This window comes from Pyxicephalus adspersus, chromosome 5, assembly GCF_032062135.1.
Source record: "Pyxicephalus adspersus chromosome 5, UCB_Pads_2.0, whole genome shotgun sequence".
Taxonomy (NCBI): Eukaryota; Metazoa; Chordata; class Amphibia; order Anura; family Pyxicephalidae; genus Pyxicephalus; species Pyxicephalus adspersus.
The window spans coordinates 1,608,442-1,632,262 of record NC_092862.1 but is presented as its reverse complement, the minus strand read 5'-3'; the positions used below and the strand labels follow the sequence as shown (position 1 = coordinate 1,632,262).

The 23,821-nt window shown below is 42.4% G+C and overlaps 2 protein-coding genes across 7 annotated transcripts; one reads left to right on the top strand and one right to left on the bottom strand.

Moving 5' to 3' along the window:
- Positions 1-411: 411 nt before the first annotated feature.
- On the bottom strand, positions 412-4,662 carry TIGD5 (tigger transposable element derived 5). Its single transcript, XM_072410546.1, is given in 6 exon segments — positions 412-3,054; positions 3,057-3,166; positions 3,169-3,288; positions 3,291-3,664; positions 3,666-4,011; positions 4,014-4,662. Coding segments are annotated over 6 exon segments (1,653 nt in total). The 5' UTR covers positions 4,366-4,662; the 3' UTR covers positions 412-2,703.
- A 216-nt stretch (positions 4,663-4,878) lies between these two features.
- Positions 4,879-23,641, top strand: EEF1D (eukaryotic translation elongation factor 1 delta). Of its 6 annotated transcripts, none has more exons than XM_072410543.1 (9): positions 4,879-4,984; positions 14,400-14,526; positions 16,194-16,265; positions 18,628-18,699; positions 20,434-20,527; positions 20,841-20,941; positions 21,680-21,907; positions 22,709-22,903; positions 23,557-23,641. In XM_072410543.1, the coding sequence occupies exons 2-9, from the start codon at positions 14,404-14,406 to the stop codon at positions 23,593-23,595; spliced, it is 924 nt and encodes a 307-aa protein (XP_072266644.1). In that variant the 5' UTR covers positions 4,879-4,984; positions 14,400-14,403; the 3' UTR covers positions 23,596-23,641. The 6 variants fall into 6 exon arrangements, with proteins under 6 accessions (XP_072266644.1, XP_072266643.1, XP_072266645.1 ...); XM_072410542.1 differs by having other exon boundaries at positions 4,880-4,984; positions 16,191-16,265; XM_072410544.1 differs by lacking the exon at positions 16,194-16,265 and having other exon boundaries at positions 4,880-4,984.
- Positions 23,642-23,821: the final 180 nt, after the last annotated feature.

Sequence of the window (23,821 nt, the reverse complement as noted above, 5' to 3'; positions counted from 1 at the left end):
TTATTCAGGTCAAATTGACTGAGGGGCTTCCTTCCCACTTTCCATCTGCAGGAGCTCCCTCTAGGTTATTTCTGGTGTCTCATGCAAATAAATTCTGCTACCGCTTCCTCCTTTTTCTCAAAAAGGAGACTGTTGGGCCACCCAAAGAAAAGGTGGAAGACATCTGCATGTGATTATAAAGGCTTCTAATTGTAATGGCCCATGTCGAGTAAGGAGTTAAATCCTCTTACCGGTTCCTAAAACAGACAGTTATTGGGTTATTGTGCCCTTAATAATGACCTCCTTTGCAATCACCCGACATTCTTCAGATTTCTATGGAAGCAAATGGAAGAGGATTTAACCAGATACAGACATTTAGGACAGAACACATACTATACATTGGTAAAATGGAAGGATCCACGTGACAAAGTGTTAGTTGTTGTGTTGCCTTTGTGGGAAACAAGTTTTTAATAAAAGTGACTTTTCAGGTCCAGGGTAGAGTTTAGTCTGAGTCACCCAATGACTTCATGTTTCAGGGAACTCTGGCAGCAACGTTCTGTCAGTAGTTCTTGGCTCTGTTCACAGTCCCTTGGGCGTTTCCACTCCTCCTGTTGCATTCTCTATAGTATAACCTTAAAATGTAAAAACCCAGTGGGCAGGATTGCAGATTGCTGAATGCAGGCTTGGGAACACAGTGCAAAAATCTCAGTTCTTTAGACTCGTACGACTTGAGGTTGTACATTTGTGGACATCTATCATCACACCCACGTGAGTTGGTTGGACATTTCATTCCAACACCATAGCCGTGAATATGGATTTGACACTCATCTATAAACAGGCTATATTCAATCTTCTATTCCTTTAGGAGGATTTAAGAGGGTTTTTTGTGGGAATTTGTAGGGTCAAGTCATGATGTTAGATGAGAAGGCTCCAAATTATCCCAACGGTGTTCATTAGGTTTGAGGTCAGGTTCTGATGTTAGATGAAAAGACTTGACTCCATTCCAATCCATCCCAAGGTGTTCAGTAGGGCTGAGGTCCAGGCCCTGGAGAAAACTTGAGTTCCTCCACACCAAAGTGGTCACAGCTTATCTTTATGGAGTTGACATTGAACTTTTGGGCATGCACAGGAAAGGAACTGACTACATAATTGGAAGAGCTTATTTTTTTTCTGGAAGAGCTAATTTTTTTTTGTCAATGTGGATTGCATGGCTATGTGCATGATTTTATGCACCTGATTTTGGAACAAGATGTCCTATAAGCTGATAAAGATGTAATTGTCAAATGTTCACAAACCTTTGGCCAGTTTATTCTTTTTTTTGGGATTACCTTCAAACATTCACCAAACAATAAAACATCACTAGGACGGAAGTGTTAGGGACAGCCTTGTTCATATGAATGAACTGTTCCATGCATATGCACTTGCAGGGCGGCACGGCCATGGTTAAACATGTGAGTGGTAACCCACTGATGAACACCCGGAATTCCACATACAACGGCTATACTTCCAGCTTTTCCTATATACCTGTAAACGTAATGTAGATCTTTGGCCAAAACTGTGGAGAACCTAAAGTAATATATATTTTTTTACCATCTCTTATTCTATGTTGTATTTTCCAAATCAATTTAGTTATTATTTTTAAATATGTTTTTCTATGTGTTTGCAGCTGCAGCCTCTAGCTTTCTCAGTACTGCCTTCCTGAAGTTTATGAAGCTTGCACTTAGATCAAAACTTTGGACTTTGTAAAGCACTGCTCCATATGTCGGCGCTATATGAATACTGGGTAATAATATTCATCAAAAATCATCTGATTGAGGATTTAGGACTATCAAGCACTTGATTTAGGGGAGGAGTGTCTTCACGCGTAATATGTTCCACCAAACAAAAACCCTGTGCAAAAACACCACACAAAAAACGTGCACTGGGGTACTATTGTGATCCCTCCTCCAAAGAGGACGGGCCACCTGATTTCCCCAGACCCTCCGAAGCGAGGTTTCTGATGAGGGCTGGGTACTAAGGCCACCCAGCCGAAGCTGGAGTGGACCTACTAGACCGTCTGGCCAAGTTAGACGGGGTCCTTTTCTCTATGGGACTGCATAGGCAGTCCCAACAGATACTAGCCTGGGAGCTCTCCCGAAGAGAGACTCTCAGTAAAGGAGAGTACCTGACCGTAAGGCCAAAGTACTCCCCAAGACTTCAGGACTAGCTAGCACCCTCCATCAAAATTGGCACACGAATACCACACCAGTGACAGTGACTAACAAAAAAAAGACATAAAGAAAGAGTGCTCAGTGCATAACACTTCAGGAGTGTCTTCAGGTGCTGCTGCTCAAGGGTGGATGGGGGTGTTAACGCAGGATGTTAGCGCACTCCATGGATTCGTCCTGGGGGATCCATAAATAACTGCAATACACGTGGAGGGAGCGCAGCGGGGTGCCAGTCGCTTGTTCTCCCCCCTCTCTATAGAACAGAATGGTGCTGTATGTACATCGGTGGTTCATGCATCTTTCAGTCTCCTGTCCTTGTCGATCCTTTCCAATGACAATTATCAAGCAACAGCGTATGCAGCCTAGGGGTCCCATGCTAGATTGTCTGCATCTTATCTTTAACCCCCAAAAATAATTGTTGCTGATCTGTAAATAAAAAGCCATGGATGATACATTAGCTTTTATGACTAACAATGGGAAGACCTGGAGGAAAACGGTGTAGCTCTGTTATCTAGGTCTACAGCACTTTAATTTTCTGGCTTTCTAAACCGCAGTGCCTGGTATGTTCATGAAGCAGAAGCCTGGTCTGTTGTACACTGCTACTTAGGGGCTCCCACAAGTTTTTAATTTTGGTTTGGAGTCGCCATGCTGTGGTTATAAGTGACCTTAGCTGTATGATATTTAGCAGGCCCACACCATGAAGGTCTTGAACTTTCAACCAACATAGTGCAGTCTCCAGGTCTTGAATGGCCTCATCAGCAGATGGAGGGAGGAGACTATACCCTATTTCTTCAATGGTGTCTCCTAAGTAGTCAATGGCACCACTAAATGTTTGATCTGCACTTGGTGCTCCAAGGATTCCTCCATCAGTGGGATGGAGACATCCAAATGCACCCACTCCGCAATATCTTCTGGAACCAAACCTTTGATGCCCAAAGCAGCCAAGTTGGTCAATTCTGATAAGACCTTCCCATACTCTTCCCATTATGTCTCTGTATTTGCACCATTTTCAAAAGCAACCTGAGGCCATGAAGCCAGCATTTTTCAATATTGCCTGGTTGTATCAAGCTCCATGCCTGGCCTAATAAGTAGATCATGTCAAGTCAACAGAAGAATCGCAAGACACAACCAGTCTCAGAAGCTCCTGTTGGTAAAGGTGCTTGAAGGAAGAAAGGATCCCTTGGTCCATTGATGGACTTTTAGTTCTTGTATTCTTAGAAAAGGAGCAAGACTCAGATGTTGCCATCTGGGGTTTAAAGCTCTTCCTCGGATGGCTGGATTTGCTGACCCTTGGGACGGCTTTTTGTTGGAGGCCATATCTTTTTAAATAACATTTGACATAAGGAACAAACTCCTCAAAGAACCACTGCCTCACCAGTTTTGGGTTTACACAGGCTTGTTTGTTGTACCTTTAGGACGCAGGGAACGTATCCTGAATATGGCGATGAAACCTAGTGGACCTTGGAGATTTCCAAACACATTGGTCCTAGCTTGTGGTTGCCAGTAAGGTTGGCTGCCAAGAGAATGGCTACGTGGCCCTTGAGCTTCCTGTATCCATTTGGCTGCTTGATGGTTGCCATCCTATGCGATTTGTCTGGGAGAAGCTTCCAATACAATCCAGCAATGTTGGGTTTATATATCTGCTCATCTATGTAGCCTCCATCCCAAGATAAAGCATTGGGCGTCTCTGGAAACTCTAAAACTGAGTCGATATCAACCGTCTTGGCTTCTGTTTTGCCGTAGATGCAATGACTAGAAAAACTGTGCCATTTCTGCCAGCGCCAAAACCAGCCATGGCTCACTTTGAAGGTACATTCCCTGCCGTCTGTTTGGTGAATGTTTCAGCCTGTGCCTGGATTATAGCCCCGGGGGTGGGAATGCCCTGCTGGCGTAAAGTAATGAACAAGGAACAGACAGCTCTGTCGATCTCTTCTTTGTTAGCCAGGCGAATCTTTTTCCTCTGCGTGCCAACGTCACCACCCAGCTGGTCCAGAAAGCACCTAAGCTTTTGCTCATCCTTCAACCTGTGCAAGGTTCTCTCTCTTGGCACCCCAAAATCCCTGGACATGGTGGCCTAGCGCTCACCATTCTTCACTCGCACAATGGCTTCCAGCTTGTCTTTGATAGAGTACGCTTTGCAAAATGCCACCTTGCCCATGGATGCCTTAAAGCCCGGCATAGAACACTGGCATACCTAGGCAGCCCATAAAGGGTTTTCCAGCTTGGAACTTTCTTTTTATAGATGTAATGGTATCTGGTGGAGAACATCCCACCCTGGCATGGTGGTGCTGGCATCAGGGAAGTGGTACAGTGTATGTAATGCCAGTCAGTTGTGTTTACATGCAGCTGTCTCCTTTTAGTTTCCTGTCAAAAAAAATGCCTCCCTCCTCTCTACAGCCCATTCTTCCCCAAGCAGCCCGTACATGCGCAGTACCTTCCACTTTCTCCCCGCACTACGCATGCGTTCTGTTTCTGTCCGCCAGCTCACGTTTAGCCTGGAGCACGCCCACCCTTCCCCTTGACATCGTGGACTGTACCACCGTCGCCTGTGCAGAAGAAACGAACACACTTGTCAAAGTGCCAATAAAAACGTAAGCACTATAAGGATACGAGTTATCAGTTTTATATGTACTGGTAAATTGTGTTTTACGTAGTGATTTTAGTTTAGTGCTTCTCTATATCTGTGTTCTCCCCTCTGAGCTGTGTGGTACGTTCCAGTTGAAGCTGTCTAGTGGAGCAGGTCACGTGTCTCGCTCCTTCCCTCCCGCTCTCTCTCCTGACACGGTGGTGGTTCCAGTGTGAGTACCGGGCCGGGGTTCACCGGGGGGGTGTGGGTTCCGGACAGGGCGGAGGGTGCTCAGGAGGGGGTCCTGTGTGTGCTGTCCAGTAAGGGGAGGCCGTGAGTGTGAAGCCATGCGGTGCGAATCATGAAGGCCTGTCAGGGAGGAAGAAGAGAGTGTAAGGGAATGTCATAACGGGGTACATGGGGGGTTAATATTACACCCATGGGGGGAGGGTCTGAATGAGGTTAGGTAGAAAGGGGCAAGTAATAGGGTGTGGGAGAGATTTCTGACAGGAATGAATGGGGAAGCTACAGGGTGACACCTTGTGGGAGAATGTATGGGCATGTGGGGGTATTAGGGTTTGAAGGTGCGGGGGTGATAGGCAGACAGATAATTATTAGGGGGGAAAGGATTAGGGGTTGAGTATCATAGGTGGACAGATGACTATTGCATGGGTGGGGGGACAGATGGGGTCAAAGATGGGCAGATCAGAATTGGGGGGTGGGTAAGAAGGAAGAAGAGTATTGGAGGGGGTAGGTCGGTTCACAGATGGGCAGAGGAATATAAGGTGGATGTTTTCAGAGGTGTGCAGATGAGTTATAAAATTTGTATAAACTGCAAACAGGAAGTGAGCAGAAATCTTCCAGTAGTGACAACAAAAGGATTTCCCTGAATTATTTTCTCTCACCTCCTCTGTTGCCTCCCGGGCTAAAAGTAAAGTAACCGTCCATCCTAGTGGGACGCCCTGGGAATTGGGGTGGTTAAGTGACTTGAGAAGCCTTTTAGGTGTCCCCTGTGACCTATAGGAGGGTCAGGAATCTGGCCATAATATGACACATGAAGGTGAAGTAGAGATTTGTAGAATCCCCGGTTTCCATGCTTATGAGACGTGTGCAAGTTCAGCGCTGTCTTTCATTTGGGGGATTTACTGTCGGTTTTCTTTCATGCTGAGGTGACACATTGCTGGCTCACTTCCACAGCTTTATATTGATTTCTATAGAGAGAAGCATACAGCAAATCATTGCACTGCAATGTCCGGGGTCACAGATGCTGCAGTGCCTGTGGTGCTCATCGTGTGTTCCCAGCACCTCATGGGCACAGAAAGTGTTTTATATCTCTCGTATAGATTTCTGTGTTATATATTTTCATGTTTGTGAAGCCCAAGATATAAATATCTGTATTAAATACAATAGAACTCGCTTGATACTGAAACTACAATGATTGTCTTATCACTAACATCATTGCTTCCTATTAATAGAACTGAACTCGTAATGCTGAAATCCAGCAAAGCGTCTCATGTGCCTTCCTCCTGTCTCCTTACCCTTTGAGTGATTTTTGCACGGCCGGTGATCTTTCTTGTCAAGACTACACTTTGTTCTACTGACTCAATGTGCTAAAATCTGCGATGGGTGCGGTGTGCTTTATTCTAACTGGCTTGCTTTCTCTCTTTTCAATGCTGACTCAGGTTTTCTATATTCCTGTGGTGCATAGTGAGTATTCTATACGCGATGTCCGCTTCATCTGCATGTATGCATGGCTAGATAACTTACTGCATGTTCTTCATTCTTCACATTCTCCACACCAGCAGACAGATGTGTACAAATCAGTCATATAACCTTGTTTTGTTCTGCAGCTCATTACAGTGAGTATTGACGTATTCGGTGCTTGCAGTATTATGTCCCTGCCACAGCCACAAATTGGATTGCATCTAATTTAGATAACTTTTTTCCCGTCTGAAAGCAATTCTAGGCCCATAGAAATGCACAAACGCCTTGCAGATAGAACCATGATAGCAATTAGGACCTCAGAGAGATGACACTATGCTAACCACAAACTTTGCAATTTGTAGAATTTTCTGTGCATATTCTGAAGTATATACTGTATACCAAGGGACGAGGGAACATTACTATGCATGGCACAGAACAGTTCTTCATATCTACAGTTTAGAAATGAGCCAAAACCAAATCCAGTGTTCTCCCCAGGCCCTTTTAGCTGGACGCACGACCCAGTGCTTTTCAGTCACCACCCGGCTGTTTTTTGGAAATGGATCACAATACAGGGATTGTAACCGGCCTACAATTTCTTCCCTCCCGGCTTAAAAAAAATTCTGGGTTGAAAACTGAAATCACATGGTTAACCTATAGACTGGCGTTGAATGAAATATTTTGCTGTCTTGACCCCCCTAATACCAAATCTCTGGGTATGATCTACAATGGGGCAATAAAGGGTTCCATGCTTTTGGTTTACCTACATCAATTTTATTCTTTTCTTTTCAAGTGTGAGAAATGCAGAATGTTTAACATCTGTCTGTCTGTGTATTATTAAACCACCAATCCATCCGTCCTTGTGTTTGTTCTGCATGGCATGTAACTCCTCATCCTCCAATCTGCAATTGCACAACCTAAAAGGGATTTAGTATTGAGGTAATGGGCTGGGTGTGCTTAAAGAGGCCCTGTCACTATTCTAGGTCGATTAGGAAGTTATCTGAATCTGCTCAGAGTCCAGAAGTTTTTGTAGCCTCGCTGCCATGACTTGTGTGCTGCAATCACAGTCTTATGTTCTCCTGATTCTTCCGGCATGTCGGAGGGTCTGCATTCTGCCCAAAGCCACATACGTGCGTGCAATTATAGTGGTTGGAAAGGATCTTTCACAATCCTTTTCAACGACTAAGCCCTGCACGATGGATAAACGAGTGCTCGATGCAGAGGGAAGGGGGAGAACGACAGAGTGGCACCCTGCTGCTCCCTCTCCCCTTTAAAATCGTTTGCCGTTCATCGTCTGTGGATCCGCCAGGACAGTCGTATGGACGAAGAGCCCTGTAAACACACGTCAGATTGTTGGCCCTGAACCGATTGTTGGACGAGAACCATTGGACGTGTGTATGTAGCTTAATTCCCCTTCTGGTCCTTAATGCCGCCTGTCCTACTATCAGCTAGGGTAGCCTTGTGTGATCTGTGTCTATGGGGATTATACGGAGGCTAACAAAGATCAATAGTGACATCGGCAGAAAAGGTGCCGCATAGCCGGATCAGAATGCAGAACCTCAGACACCCCTGAAAGCATTGGAAGAAGTGCAGAGCAGCATCCATTTCTAGAAAACCATTAAAAGCAAAGCTTCCCTAACTAGATTAATATAACATCCTAACATGATCTCATAAATCTAATCCTATTCGTCAAATATATGTACCTAATGTAAATTGGTAATCCTAGGTAAATATACAGTTTGGTGTTAATCATATGCAATTACAGTAAAAACATTTAAAAACAATTGCATAGTTACTTCTGTTGAGTCTCTGTAATGGTTTCACTCAGCAAAATGTATGCACCCCAATGTTCAGTATAAAGTTGACAAACTTTGCATAAACTATACAAGTCAAGCTCTAATCTATATGTTAAATCCCCTTGTTAGGCTCTGCCTGTGTTCTAGTAATCTCTCATTGTCTTTATAGGCTTGTAAAGACTGAAATACGGCAGTAAATGTACTGGCTGTATATATCTATATTACAAGCCTACGCCTGCAGCAGACTGTTCTGAATAGATGAATAATAGTCGCTCTTTTTGGTTGTGTAATATGCACTAGTTTAGTCCTGATCGTAGCTACTCATTCATGGTCTGTATGTGACCTTATTTATTCTGATTTACCAGAATCATGCTGACAATTGCAAGTTATGTATCCATTTTTGAGCAAGACTTGCTTTTCTTGGGCTAATTTGCTCAACTGAGTGGCAATACGGAGCATCTCTCATAATCAGAGGTACTGGTTGAACAGGGAGATTTCTAAAAATGGATAATTTCTGTGGAGTAGATAGATTTAAATACCCCCTAAATCAGCTTTTTTTTTTTAACTTTTTTTGGGGGAAACTATTGAAATACTGTTCAGGTCTTTAGGGAACTTCTATAATTACTATATCCACAGCAAAACATATGTTAGCATGGTGGTCAGTGGTAAGAATTCCTCTTACATTGCTTGCCATTGGGAAGTATGTCACCTGTACAGATGGCAAGTGTCAGTTAAACAGACCTGAGAGGCACAAACTTCATTGCTAAAGGAACCCCGAGCAACCTCCGGAGGATCCCTGGTTCATCATTAAAGGACTCTAGCATCCATATCAGCTGTCATTTCCTCTACAACATTTTAAGAGGTTAAAATGTTCATCTGACCCTTCAATTACAGGATTTAAAGTGTTCTTAACCCCCCCCCCTCCCTTGTTGGGTTACTTTACAATGACAAGTTCAAGTAGAGACACTCTTTATTGCCATCCACAATACTTGAAAGGCATGATGATTTCGGCACATTGCTTAAATTGGTTACTTTGCTTGCTTTAATCAGCCCATATAGGTCATCTTTGTTCCTTAAATTAAACCGGTCATGAAAAAGCTTCAGTGGCTCCCGTTTTATTTGTACACTTTTCCAAGGTATACCAGCTACATAACCAGATTTTGGAAAAGTGTTGGCAGTGACAGCCTCCGTGTCTTAGCAAGGACATCTTTCAGAGAATTCATTTCATCATTCCACATTGTAGTTCTCTTGCATTGGAAGAAGTGAAATTAGTTTCTGCATTCCTAGTGACTGTCAAATGTTCAGTTCGTGGGAATTGATTTTCATTTGTCAGTCCGATGCTGAGACCTTATTCACTTCTTCATAATTCATTGCAATACCCCATCCATCATTGCATGGAAAAGTTTAATGTCAATGAGGTTTTACCTGAGAAGACACAACTTGATATCTATGATTTAGGCCGGAATCGTAACCTATCCATAATAGTTCCAGCTTTACGTGCACAGCCTAAAACACGTCTTTGGTCTTTACATGAGGTCTGCCAATTTTCAAAGGTTCTTGTAACATGGTCCATTAAATGTATTTCAGCTAATGCGCCTCAAAAAGAACTCTGACCCTCAAACTGCTTTTACAAATGTTTTTGCACATCCATCCGACCTATATGTTGGCTGCTTAGTATACGGAGAACAGTGAATTAATAAATACTAGTGCAGTTACGGTGTATGTCTGGGCAAAAAATGACCTAATCTATACAATACATAAACATTTACCCTTGTTGTATTTATCCTAATACCCTATAGAAGTAAAAAAAAAAAAAAAAAATGTTCTGCCAGAAATTCTATTTTTCTATTCCCTACTCTGCAGCCAAGTAGAACATAGAGAGAAATGTGCATTTGTCTGGATAAATACTTTCATAAAATCAATACAATTAATGAAAACATTTTTACTGTAAATATATTACTAAATGGTTCCCATGATATATTTTGCTGGAAATCTTCATTAGCATTCCTGTTTCTAGATGGCAAAACACTTACGTTTATAAATAGCTGTTGGTTGAGTCCTATAATAGACCAGGATGGTCATCCAAAAGGTGTCCAATTACTGCACAACTGTGAGATGTATTTCACAACATTGCAAGTAAAAGGTAAAATTCTCTAAAGCTAAAGAAAAGTAAAGGGAGTCACTAGTGATAATATAAATGCAGACCTTCATGTAAACAACAGTGCCCCAAGAAAAGAAATATTTTATTAGTTTCCATGTCCTGCATGGATATAAAATATTCAGTGTTGGTGTCTTCTCTGGTAAATTCTCTAACCTTTGTATGTTTTAAAGTGTTTATAGCTCTTACGGTTTCTTAATGCTGTCCGGATAAGATGAGGACAAGGAAACACCAGAGCCCAGTAGAGTCTGGTTGGATGGATAAACACAAATGTGAGAATGGCACTCGGCTTGCATGTGAGACCCAGGCAGTAACGCCCAAGATGGGAACTGAGACCACCAACGGCATAACCCAGCTTGAACCGATGGAGAATGTTCTGAACGCCGACCTTAAGAAAGTCAACGGTAAAAAACAGAAGAGGAGACGAAAGTCTCCGAAGAACAAAGCTGTAACACCCAAGGTGGACAATGTGCTGTTCGGTCTGATGGCAGACACGGTGTGGTTCGATAAATATTTGTACGATGAAGCTGAATATGTCTATCACACCAGGCTTGCAGCAGTGCAGGCCAAGGTGTTGGAGAAGCTTCCCAATGCTAAAGCAGCTTCTGTTAAGGAGCAACGTGTGCTGACTGTATCAGCGAGAAAGAAGTCTACAGAGAACTGCTCCCACAGCTCTTTAGCGGCTTGCCATCATGTCGATAATGGAGTTTGGGTAAATAAGTTCAGCTTTGACGATGCTGAAAGTCAGTTTATCAAGCAGTTTGCCTCTCCTGTTGCCCCTCAATCCCTCAATCTCAACCTTGCTTCCCATGACCGTGCAGCTATTCGATCAACACAGAGGACGCCTGATGAAGGTTATTCTAGCGCAACACCAACTCCGGCGGCTTGTGACCTGATGACCATTAATGAGGTCATTTCTGAACCAACAGTCAATGGAAAGCCACACTGGGCAACTATACAGGACCTGTTATCAGAAGTGTGGTTAGATAAATCCCGATATGACCATGCAGAACAATGCTTTTACGAGCACACTGCTAACACACAGACAACAAGGCTGACTCCATCAAACCTTGATTGGAGCATGAATTCGGGGAAAAAGGGAAAACGGGACAAAATGAATAAAAAGTCTGCTGGAAGGCAGCAGCATAATAAAAAAGAACTTCCGTGTATTCCAGAAGATATGGCCAACAACGTGTATTACCCTGCATACTTTCTTCACAATGATAGTGAGAATACCTGGCTTAATAAGACTACTTATGATCGAGCTGAAGCATCTTTTTATGCTGCTAAAGAAGCGCCGGCTACTGCCAAATTAAGCAAGCCTATTGTAACCAATCTGCCTCGGCCGATAAAACCCAAACATCAGGACAAGAAGTAGGACCCTATTACTTTTACCTCTGCATACTTTGTGTTCAATATAAATACATTGTTGCGGTGTAATGCTGTCAGCTTGTAGAAAAAAATGGTGTTTGGGGTAGTTTAGTAGTACTACAGTATTTGGGGTACTAAATGTTCATATTGGCATAATTTGTGTTGCCTAAAGAGAAGAATGTTAAGCTGCTCCAGTGTATAGTGTAGTAAATGTCAAATACATCGGTCCCCAAATTATTGCCTGCAAGATATGATCTGACCCTGCAATGAGAAGGCTTAGCATGCAGAGCTTTATATGTAGAGGGTCAGTGGGTGTTGGTAGCTAGAAAACACCCAGCAGAGTGATAAGTTTCGTTTACTAAAAAGTCAGGCTTGTAAGACATCAAACTAAAGGGGTAACGTGGGTCATGTAGTGCATTTCAGGGTGAGTATTGCTTGAACACAAATGCTGGTGGACTTTCTTTATTGCAATAACATCAAAACTGTCCTAACTTTTTTTTTTTTTTTTCCCACCAACCTAAATTACGAATTTGTATTCTACATTTTTCAAATGTATTTCTTTAAATTACTTAACCAAGCGAGATAATTCCACCCTGGATTTGTGTGTTACACTCATGTACACAAATGTAACCAATGATTATGGTAAATACTTTTTTAAAAGAACTAGGCGCTTTTGACCAAAGGTTGCAAAGAGTCTATTAATTCCATATATAATGTAAGTCCATTATTCCACATAGAAAGTGTAGGGAAATGTGTGTGTGTGTGTATATGTATGTGTGTATATATATATATATATATATATATATATATATACACACACACACAAAATGTATTTATTTTTTTTTTATCTGGTTTACACTTCTGGGAGTTCTATGCCAATCCCACACTCAAAAACTAATACAATTAACTTTGGTGTGGAAGCTTTACCATCCTAACGAACACCAAAATCTAACCCTAACTCAAGTTCTAACAAATATTCTCCATCCCACCATATACCCCCTGGACAATTGGTGCCTTTTTGGCAACTATGGATTGTCCTCATTGCTAAGGCACCGACGCATGGATAAAGCTTGTGCTTCAATTTTGGGAAGCAGTCTGGCTGTAGACAACTCCCAGCGAGTTGATTTGATGTTTTTAAATATCTTTATATAAGTGTTCTGAAAGCTGTAGAAAATCATTGGAAGACCTATCCTGATCCTATACACTTAGTTGCACAATACTTCAATTGTAAAATGGAATTCAATTGTCCCCAGTAAAGAGAACATTTGTTCATGTTGCCGCTCTCTGTACCTCCTTATTATGTCTCTGCCTTTGACAATGGGAATCAATGACATGCTGGCACTGGAAAATTGGCAGAGACTTAGTTACTTATTTTGTGCAGCCTTTTTTCTCTTCTGTTATTCAGATGGGTTTGTTCTTATTTTTATTAAGGCTGCATATTCCCTTAAGGAGACTTTGCTCTGATTAGGGTTTTATAATACATCAGACCCTATCACCTATTCCAAAATACTACATTCTTCCAGGTAAGAAAATTATATACTATTCACCTGTCCAGTGAGTTTCCAAGTGAATGTGACCTCGTGATCGGATAGTGTGATCCTGGGAAAGCAGAGTAGCCCAAATCTTGGTGGCATAAACTGGGGTACTGGAGAATTTTCCTATGTCATTAGGTCTACTCAACCATCTCAGGATCTCTTCACCAGGATTAGAATTTAACTTTTACTTGGTCACTATAGGCAGAAGTTGAGTGTTAAACTATATTTAAAATGAACCAACCATGGCAAGTACAGTGTTTAACTCCGAAAATTTTTCATGCTGGGTGAGAACTTTAGGCAGATGACAGCTCTTGTATTGTCAACTTACCATTACCCACCGAAAAACAGCTGGGTGGCCTGGTGATGCGCCCGGCTAAAAGGGAAGTGGAAGATCAGCTTCTGCCAACCCTCTCCCAAAATGAATGGATTTAGTGTTCTCTCCAGCTCCTTTTAGTCGGGCGCCCCACCCAGCACTTTTCACTTACCATCTGGCTGTTTTTTAGTGGTTACTGAGAGTTTGGCCTTAATACAGGGGCTGCCATCTGCCCACAATTTCTTCCCACCCAGCTTAAAAAAATTTCTGGGTTGGAACACTGGGCTTGAAATTGAAACTAAACCTGCGATACTCAACGGTTCCCTAGCCACTGCCATTTTCCTATTTCTCTTCCTGAAGATCTTCATTGGTTGGTCTGGGACGATGTAACTCCTGCGTAGGTGTGCCTGTGTTGGTTCAGTTACTGCATGCGCAGAGCAGGGTATCCTGGCAACTTAAGATGAAGCTGCGCATGCACAGCTAAGCTTTTTTGACAGATACTCCGAGCGATCAGGCAGGTAGGTGGGATTATTGCAGGAGGGACATCGCCTGTCCCCTTCGGCATTAATGACCTGTGGAGCTTAGGGGAAATCTCGGGTAAAACCTTCAGAAAATTCTAAAGAGGGTGATCAGTCTGCTCATAAAAGACTTGAGTGTTTAGTAATACAAGGTGTTTGGAAAAGGGGTTGAAAGGGGACGTTTAGCAGGGATTTTCACATTGTCAAATTAAAAGTGTTATTTTGTACTAATCCTGCAATGTTCTGTATCTCCAGAAAAATGGCAGCTTCTTGCTTGAGCACAGAGAACATCTGGTTTGACAAATACAAGTATGACGATGCAGAAAAACAGTATTATGAACGCTTAGGCAAGGCTGGAACCAACGCTCACATCCAGCCACAGGTGAGTGGGGAAAGTCTGATCTCTAAATCTTTCATCATTATCTTTTGTGTCTAATCACTACATTCCCGAATCATCTGTGTACAGAATAAATACAAATCTTACAGCCACTTCTGTCTGTAGGATGCCCAGTGTTGTCTTTTCACTGTTACTCTCCATGAGAGATTTCTGTTTTTTCTCTTGTGTTGTGTTGCTTCCTTGGGGGCTGTCTATTGCTTCTCTTGCATTTGGCTGGGTTTCCTTTGTTCCAAATTGTCACTCTATGATTCCTTTTCTGACTGGGTGTATTGTAATATGGGCACTGCATGAGGTGGCGTCCAAATCATTGACAACTAGTTCACCTAAATCCCTCCGATCCTTTGCAGCCAGGGATGGCGGCAATTTGTCCCTCCTTTAGATCTTAAGTTGCCCTAATGTGACCAGTTAGGAATTTTATTTAGGAACTCACCTAAGCATACTGAGAGCTTGTGACAGATATCAGAGACCTTGAATGTTATGTTTGGGATCTAATGACACTTGAATGTGAAAATGCTTATTAAATCAAGCACCCATTGCAGTGTCCTGCCTACTTTTGCAATTGCCTCCTTTTACCAGCCTGCCATCCTCCTTCTGAGGGTCCTTCAGGTTTAGCTAACATTGATGCTCTATAGTATTTTCCTTCATCCCTGATGGGTACATACACAATGTATTTGGTACACCTCCAGAGGCAGTGACATGCAAGGAAGGTCCTTTTCACCTGATATTTTTGTACACAGGTTTGGACAGCATGGTGGCTCAGTTATTAGCTTTCTTGCCTTTGCAGCGCTGGGTCCTACGTTCGAATCTCGGCCAGGACTATCTGCATGGAGTTTGCAGGTTTTCCTCGTGTCTCCGTGGGTTTCCTCCGGGTACTCCGGTTTCCTCCCACATCCCAGAAACATGCAGTGAGATTAATTGCCCTCCCCTCATAATTGACCCTAGACTACATTAATGACATATGACTATGGTAGGGACATTAGATTGTGAGCTCCTTTGAGGGACAGTTAGTGACACGACTATCGACTTTGTACAGCTCTGCGTAATATGATGGCGCTATATAAATACTGTGTAATAATAATAATAATAATAATATTAATGCTCCTTTGTAATTTAACTGCAGAACATTTGCATCCTGGTATAAGAAATGTAAAGAAAAAAAATCAATAGTATATATTAATATTAAACAGGATTTATATAGTACCAACATATTACACAGCATTGTACAATAAATAGCAATTGCAAATGACAGACAGATACAGACAGTGACACAGGAGGAAGAGAGGACCCTGCCCCGAAGAGCTTACTATCTAGCAGGTGCAGGAAGTAGGCACCATTTTGGTGCCCCTGTAAATTCAGGGCACAGTCTAAGTTAATATCAGATGTTTACAGAGAGGCTCTGTCTGCTCTGTCTGTCTCTTATAACCCCCTATTGGTCTTTAAAAACGATGGTTCGCTTGCTGACTACTAAGAAGCTGCAGGAAGGGTGGTTGGCAGATCTAAACATCACTGCAAGGCTCGCGCTTGCATACTACATATAGACTGTGAGAACTTTTACTGCACTGGAAAGCTTTCTATAAGATGATCTAATATCCACATATTTGCCTCCTGTTATGTGTAAAATGTATGTGTGGTTTTTTGTGCACCGCCAGCAGGAGGACGGAGCAAGCACAATCCTCAGGGACATTGCCAGAGCCAGGGAGAATATCCAGAAATCCCTCGCCGGAGTGAGTACCAAACCTCACCTGCAGGTGGTGCTGCCGTGCACTAACACTTTGTGTGCGTGTGTCCCCATAACTCTGTAGTGCCACCCATCCTGTATACAGTGTCTGTGTGTCTGTCCTAACCCCAATCTGCTTGTGCTGCTTTTCTCTAACTCGGATTGAGCAGATCTCAGGAGCCGGGATTCTTATGCATAACTGGCTGATCTTTCACAGTAAATTCCCACCCAGACTACCAGTTTAATGCCAGTGTTTTCTGAGCCTTTCTGTTGGCAGGAGCTTGCATTTAAAAGGTTCATACAATAGCATGATGGCTCCTGATTTCTGCATCCATTCCACCCTGTGTCTCTCTTCCGGATCTGCAATCCATGTGCTGATGTACTTACTGTATGTGTGTATGTTCATAATTTAGTTCTTTTATGTCTTGGTAACCAGATCCGCCTGTCATATCTTCACATGTGTTTTGCTTGTATGTATTTTTATTGCTGCAGCGCTTTTATCTTGACAAGTAATCATATTTAGAAGATCTCCAATTGCCTGGTCTGTTCATAACATTTGATTAACAAATGACCAGTTACAGGATTGGTAGTCTTGTCTGTCTCAGTGAGAGTTGGCAGTGTTTTCTCCCTGGCCCCTTTTAGCCTAATGCACCATCCGGCTCTTTTCAGTAACTACCCGCCTGTTTTTGGGTGGTCACTGATGAGTTTGGTAAAAATACAGTGGCTGTCACCCACCTGCAGCTTCTTGCCACCCGGCTTAAAAAAAATTCTGGGTTCAACACTGGTTTGGTTGGTATTGCATGCATTTTATCCAGATTGTGAACAGGGTAAATACTGCTATGTGGTCCTCTCAGACTAATCCTAAAGTGATTGGTCAAAGCATCTCCTAATTATTCTGTGAATTCTATTCCTGGCATCCAAATAATTTCAAGATAAAGTGAGCACGGTCTGCACAGTTCTGTAAATGCATTACCAGCATTGTGCTTGTGGAGAATATGACCCAGTATTTTAATACCAGTATTCTTCCCAAAAATGTTTTCAAGCTGGATGGGAAGAAGCTGTAGGTGGGTGACCGCTTCTGTCCTGCGACCCAACATTTTATTAACCACCTAAAAACGGCCGGCTGGCTACTGCAAAGTGCCGGGTGGTGTGCCCGACTTAAAAGTATCTGGGGAAAACGCTGCATAATGCCTTGGAATTCCTGAGTTAGTAAGAGCTAATACTGCATTAATAAAGCTGAACTCCAGGCAAATGGTGAAATATACAGATTATAAATACCTTGTTGGAAATGTTTAACCTGTCTGTGTATTTGTATTTCTGCACAGCCTAATCAGTTAGCACAGAAATCATGATTTTGCTCCTCAGCAGCTATTGAGCTCTGGTCCTGTCCCATCCCCTGCCTGTGAAAGGATAAGCAGCAGACTAATAGGCTCATCTTGCTGTCTCTCTGCTCTCCATTTATAAACCTCTCTTCTGTCGGCAATTAGCGTTGCAGCATGGCAGACTGACCTTGTATTGGTCTCTTGCTCTTGTCTGTATGGTAGGAGTCCAAATACAGGTTCTTGCATTTTTTACTTCATAAATAATATAGTAAGATATTGCTGTTCATGTGATGTCAGCAAAGTCCTGGTTATACCAAAGCCTGGAAGTAATCTTCTTGCATTCTTAAGGATGTTTAAATGTGACGGCTACATAATTTATGAAGATTGCAGTCAGAAAACGACTGGAATATATACAGGAAGTCTTCAGTATAGGTGCTGCAGAATTTACTATTGTAACCTCCTAAAAACAGCCAGTGAAAAATGCCAGGTGGTGCGCCCAGCTAAAAAGGGCCGGGGGATAACGCTGCATTCTAGACCCCTCCAGCTGAACTTATTGTAAAGGCAATCATTCTCAGGCTGGGGTTTTAGACTGTTTTGCCGCAATAATGCATATTAATGTGTGTTGTGGTAAGTCACTGGTGCAAGGTACTGCATTAAAATAAAAGGTGTGCGTGTGGTCTGTCCCTCATTTAGGCAGAGGGAGTAGATGGAGCAGACCACATAGCAATTCTTTCATCTCTCAGACTTCTGTACACTGATGTATCATTGCTCTGTACAATGGAGCTTGGTGTCAGTTTTTCCTTTTTTATTGTTTCTTGTTTTTATTATATGATCACCTTCGTGAGATGATTGGCTTGGATATCTGTGATCATATTAAGGCTGTTTTTTTGGTTTGTTCAGAATCCCCCGATTATAGCTGAACCTGTGTCTCTAAACCTTCCTATTAACCCAGCCATCGTCTTGCATGAAGCCTTGCACTCTCTCCATCCTTGCATGTGTCCTTGCTGTCCTTTCATTAAACAAATACACATTTCTCCCCCATTCTAGCTCAGAACAGTGCTGCATAGCCCTAAAGAAGGCCAGACTGCCCCTCCCCAGAGACAATCAGGGTCTTGTACTGTAAGTGTATTGCTGATCACTGTCAGATAGCAGCTGTTCTCCTACCCTGGGGTCAGACTAGAGCTTGACCATGGCAGTTACGGATGCCCTAGGCTACTTACACATCTGCAATAATTATCGTTAGAAAACGAATGATTAACGACCGATCAATGATTTTGCATGATTATTTTGAACGATCGTATTGTGCACAATTCTGTATTGAAACAATATAATCATTCAAATATAATCCACCAATAATGTACACACTAGATACGATCGTTTGAATGATGCAGGAAGTAAGTATAAAGGAGAAAGTGTATCACGGAACAATCCACGATCACGGAACAACCGTACGGACAATAGATAGCGAACTATCGTCGCCCAATCTGATCCGCTGTGACGGTAGTTCGTTTCCAGCGTCATTCCTCATTCCTCCGTTTCCTCCGTTTGTTGGCCAGTCGTTGTGCACTTTTTTGTTGACGATTGATTGTTAGTCTTTCAAGTCCATCGATAAATATTGCACGTGTGTACATAGCCTAAGTCCAGAGAAATAAAAGCCTTTCCCTGGCAGTGGGGCTTCCTCTGGACTGCAAAGGGTAAATGTTTAGGATACCTGTGAAAAGCACTTTTACTAAATTACTTATTCCCCCAGTCTTCCTTCTCTTTCCTCCCCCTCAGTCCCCTCCTATCAGTCAGTCCCAGGCTCTTGGGACGTTCTGTACAATGCAGGACCATTAGTGAGGACTTTCGGGGCCTGAGAGAACAGGAGAGCACTTGCTTCCGGGGCAGCGAAGGATGTAATTGTGCTTTTTTTTTTTTTTTTTAATGGGTCCTATAGAAGTAACCCAGCATGCAAGGAGAGTTTTTTTTTAAATAATGCCTTTTAGCAACCCGTTCAAAGAATAGTTTCAGTAATATATATATATAATTTTATTTGGTAATAATGGCTTACCTTTGTCAATCTCTACTGTGGTCAAAGCTCTCCTCTGATCCCAGTACAAGGCCAGATTTGTCAGTGCCCACTAGGGGCATTGATGGATGATAATATTAGATGAAAATTGATTGTTTACCATTGCAACCAATCGGCATGCAGATGTCATACTTGCAGTTCAGAATTAAAAAATAAAAATAAAAAGTTGGTATCAATTGGGTGCTATAGGCAACAAGTAATTTTTGCTGTAAACATTAATCCGTTAGTATTTGGAGTCTGGCGTTTAAAAAATAATATTAATAAAAAGGTTTATAGTTTCAGCTAAACTGAAAAAGGTCTGATATTCTAATTTCATTGAATTTGGTGATAAAAACAGGGGCTTGTAGTAGCTTAAAGCTTAAAAAATAAATAATTTGAATGGAACCCTTAGGTGCCGATCTCCAAATATTGGTCATTGCCACTTCTAGAAGAGTCTCCTTTTATTTATGTCTAATAAATGTGTATTTGACACATTTGACAGAGCTTTCCTGGGGCCTGGTGTTTCAATCCGTTTTATTTCCCCGGGTGGTGGTGTCATTCTATGTTCTGCCTCTGGCTGCGAATCCAGCTGACGGATTTCCCTCTACTCAGCAGATCGTTTTGTGCTGTTTTATCCAATTCCCATTGTTTGCTGCTTGACGGCGGGAATGGCTAGCACTTATTAGCGGCTGTCTTCCTTCCTGAGCCCGTGATCCATTATCATTGTGTGAAAGGCTGCCTGCTGTGTATTTTGTAGTAACGTTTTGTTCTTTTTCTCCTTCTGAAATGTTATTTTAACTTTGCAGAGCACAGCCGCTGCCCCCAACAGCAATGGAGACAACAGTGACCTTCTGGCCCGAGTTGCCAACCTAGAACACGAAAACCAGAATTTACAAAAAGGTACCACACTGTTTTTTGTTTGTGACTGGTAGGCCATCAAAGGATAGGCCATTTCAGATATTATTGGTTGATTGATTATAAGTTACTGTAACTTATTTCACAGCAGCTCAAACGGGGCTCTGGGGTAACTTATCAATATTGTTGTGTGATGGGGGTGACAATAGGCGATTTACCTTCCAGCAGCTTTTTGTCACTGTGCAAGTTGTATTTCCAGTTAGGAATACATGAGGTAGTAGAATATTTATCTGTGGGGTTCTGTATCATCCGTGTTGTCTTAGAGGAAACTCTTCATTCTGATCTTTGTCCTCTGCAGTGGTAAAGGATCTGCAGCTCGTCATCTCCAAGCTGGAAAGCCGGGTCAGTACACTGGAGAAGACGGCTACCTCAGAACCACAACCTGGACCTTTGTGCAAGGTACAGTAATGGCATCTGTAACATGTAAAGAGATATTTCATATGATGTGGCTGGAGGGTTAATAGTATTTTTCCTTTCTGTATCTTTCCTTTCTGTTCTGTAAGCTTTCTGTATTCATTTTACAGGCAAAGCGATGTTCATTTTGACTTGGTCCAAAGTCCATTTATAGGCCAAGACCTCTTCATGGAGAGTAGAATTTAGAAGATGTTTAACTCTATCAGCAATACCTGTAATCATTACCCCATCCCAAAAAAAGTTTCAGATCAGACCTAAACTCAAAATTTTTACTTTTCATAAAAGGGTAGACAGAATGGAGCGTAAAGCCTCCCAGGATACACACGTCAACCATCCTGCGAGGCTCTTGGCTGCTCCTTCTGCGCATGCCCTGATGTCGGGCATGTTCAGAAGGAGCCCTTTCTTTAATGGAAGAAAAAAATTGCTGATCTCAATCAGTCTTCTGCTTTAAAAATGCACTGCAACTGGAGAGAACCTCTATCTGATCACTACTTCCTAATCGTGCGTCTGTTTAGAGTAAAATTCTGTCTTTCTCTGACATTGACAAATTTATTGCCGTTATTTGTCTGGGATTTTAAACGCAAGGACTGCAAATACATAAGCGGCACAAACTTTTATTGCACAAGGGATAGTCTGATAATCATAATTGGTTAGATTATGGCTAATTGGCTTAAAAACTTGCCACTTATGTTTGTTCTACAACATTTTGTATTGTATCCTCAGCTTCCGGCCCCAGAACCAGGGAAACCTGCTCCTCCATTGCCTGCTCTTCAACTCAAAAAGGAGGAAGAGGATGACGACGATGATATTGACTTGTTCGGCAGCGATGATGAGGAAGAGGATGCAGAGGCTGCCAGGGTCAGAGAAGAAAGGCTGAAGCAATATGCAGAGAAGAAGTCCAAGAAGCCAGGGCTCATTGCAAAGTCCTCCATCTTGCTTGATGTAAAACCAGTGCGTATACAGCTGTCTTATCATGCATTGCACTCTTCTTCCTCTGTCCCTATTTCAGTAAAGCATAACAGCACGACGTGTACAGCGTCATTCATTTATCTGTCACTGGAAACTATCCCAAAAAGTTGTTTCTAGTGACAACCATCTGACGGCTTTATAGAGCTTTTTTTTTCTTTGTTTTTTTTGGGTTTACTTAACTTCTAACTTTTCTTGTGGCAGCAGTCTACAGATAGGATTATATATTTGTGTAATAGCATTGCATTCATATTTCTTCCTGCCGAGTCCCATCTGGAACAATCTTCTCAGCAACACTCATCCTTTCTGCTAAGTGGATTGCTTTAGCTCAGACGTGCCAGAGGGTGCTGATCTACTGTTAGATATGTTGTTCATCATTTTCTGATAACTTACCTTATTTTAGTCCCAGTCACATCATTGGGTCTTTGTTTCTCTATGCAATGCAGACAGATCATAGGTGGTGATGCGGGCATCATCGCTCTTTGCCCTTGGTTGATATGGGGTGGGGTGATTAAAATATCAAAATGCCTTGAAGGATTTGTCAGCCTAGAGTGGGCATTCCTTAGTAGCCTGTATACGTGTTCAGATCACCCTAAAATAACACCCCCACAGCCTCCATGATTGAAAGAACCTTGTCTGGCTTGCTGTACATTTTATTGCTTATTGCAATAAGCTTACAGTAAAATCAATCAAGAGTAACTAATTTTATCAGAGGTAGAAGCCTGTGAGACTGAAGGGAAGGTTTCAGGCAGATTTAGGATACTGATAATTGTGTTTTGTTTGCAGTGGGATGATGAGACCGACATGGCAAAGTTGGAGGAATGCGTTCGCACTGTTCAGATGGACGGTCTTGTGTGGGGCTCCTCCAAGCTGGTCCCTGTGGGTTATGGAATCAAGAAGCTGCAGATACAGTGTGTGGTGGAAGATGACAAAGTGGGCACCGATGTCCTTGAGGAAGAGATCACAAAGTTTGAAGACTATGTAAGTCACACCAAAAACTTATTGCACTTAGTATATTTACTAATTCAGATCTTTTTTTACATGTCTTTTGGAGCTGTCAGGGCATCTGCTACCCTGTATATTAGCCTGACAGACTAAGTGCAATTGGCACAAACCTCTGATGAGCTCTTCTATTAAATTTAAACTTGCCTGTATATGAAGAATGCCAGTGCTCATAGTTTCTGAAATGCATAGGCATGAATTGGCCCTTTTTCTAGTGATTTACTAAGCTTCAGTCCTTGATATGTAATGTACCCACTGGTTGTTTAAGCACAGCGGTCAACAACCTTTTTGGTCCCGCGGACCACTAAAATTACCAGGTGTCAATCAAAGGGAAGGAACCTCCCCATAGTGACATCATAACACCAAAACTCCACCCACTATGCCAATGCCGATCTGAGTCTGCGATGGGAGAGTGGGCGGGTTGTGTGCAAGGACACAGCCCACCCACCTCCCCTTAGCCTGGGAACTGCTCGGGGGACGTGGTCCGCGGCTCTGGCCGGTGCGTCCCCCCGCAGGGTCAGGAGAAGGATGCACTGACCAGAGCCATGGACCACCGGTTGGCGACCAGTGTACAGTGCTATAATGATGACTTCAACAGCTCTGACCTGACCTTCATATGTATTGTGTTTCAGGTGCAGAGTGTGGACATTGCAGCATTCAACAAGATCTAACGTAACCTAAAGGCTGGATTTAAAAAAATAAACAGCAGTGAAATCACCTCATTTTGTCTGAGTGTTTACTAATGATACAGTTTTGTTCTGGTGCAACAGCACTTCTATAATGCATGAAAGGGAATACAATATATTTGCACATACAGGTAGTCTCTGGGTTACATACAAGATAAGGACTTTAGGTTTGTTCTTAAGTTGAATTTGTATGCAAGTTGGAACAGGTACA

Bases quoted from the DNA above. Each gene is read 5' to 3' on its own strand.
- EEF1D (XM_072410542.1), top strand. From the start codon at position 14,404: ATGGCAGCTTCTTGCTTGAGCACAGAGAACATCTGGTTTGACAAATAC. The intron at 20,528-20,840 runs GTACCACACTGT...TGTCCTCTGCAG, and splicing joins AAACCAGAATTTACAAAAAG to TGGTAAAGGATCTGCAGCTC. The intron at 20,942-21,679 runs GTACAGTAATGG...TTGTATCCTCAG, and splicing joins AACCTGGACCTTTGTGCAAG to CTTCCGGCCCCAGAACCAGG.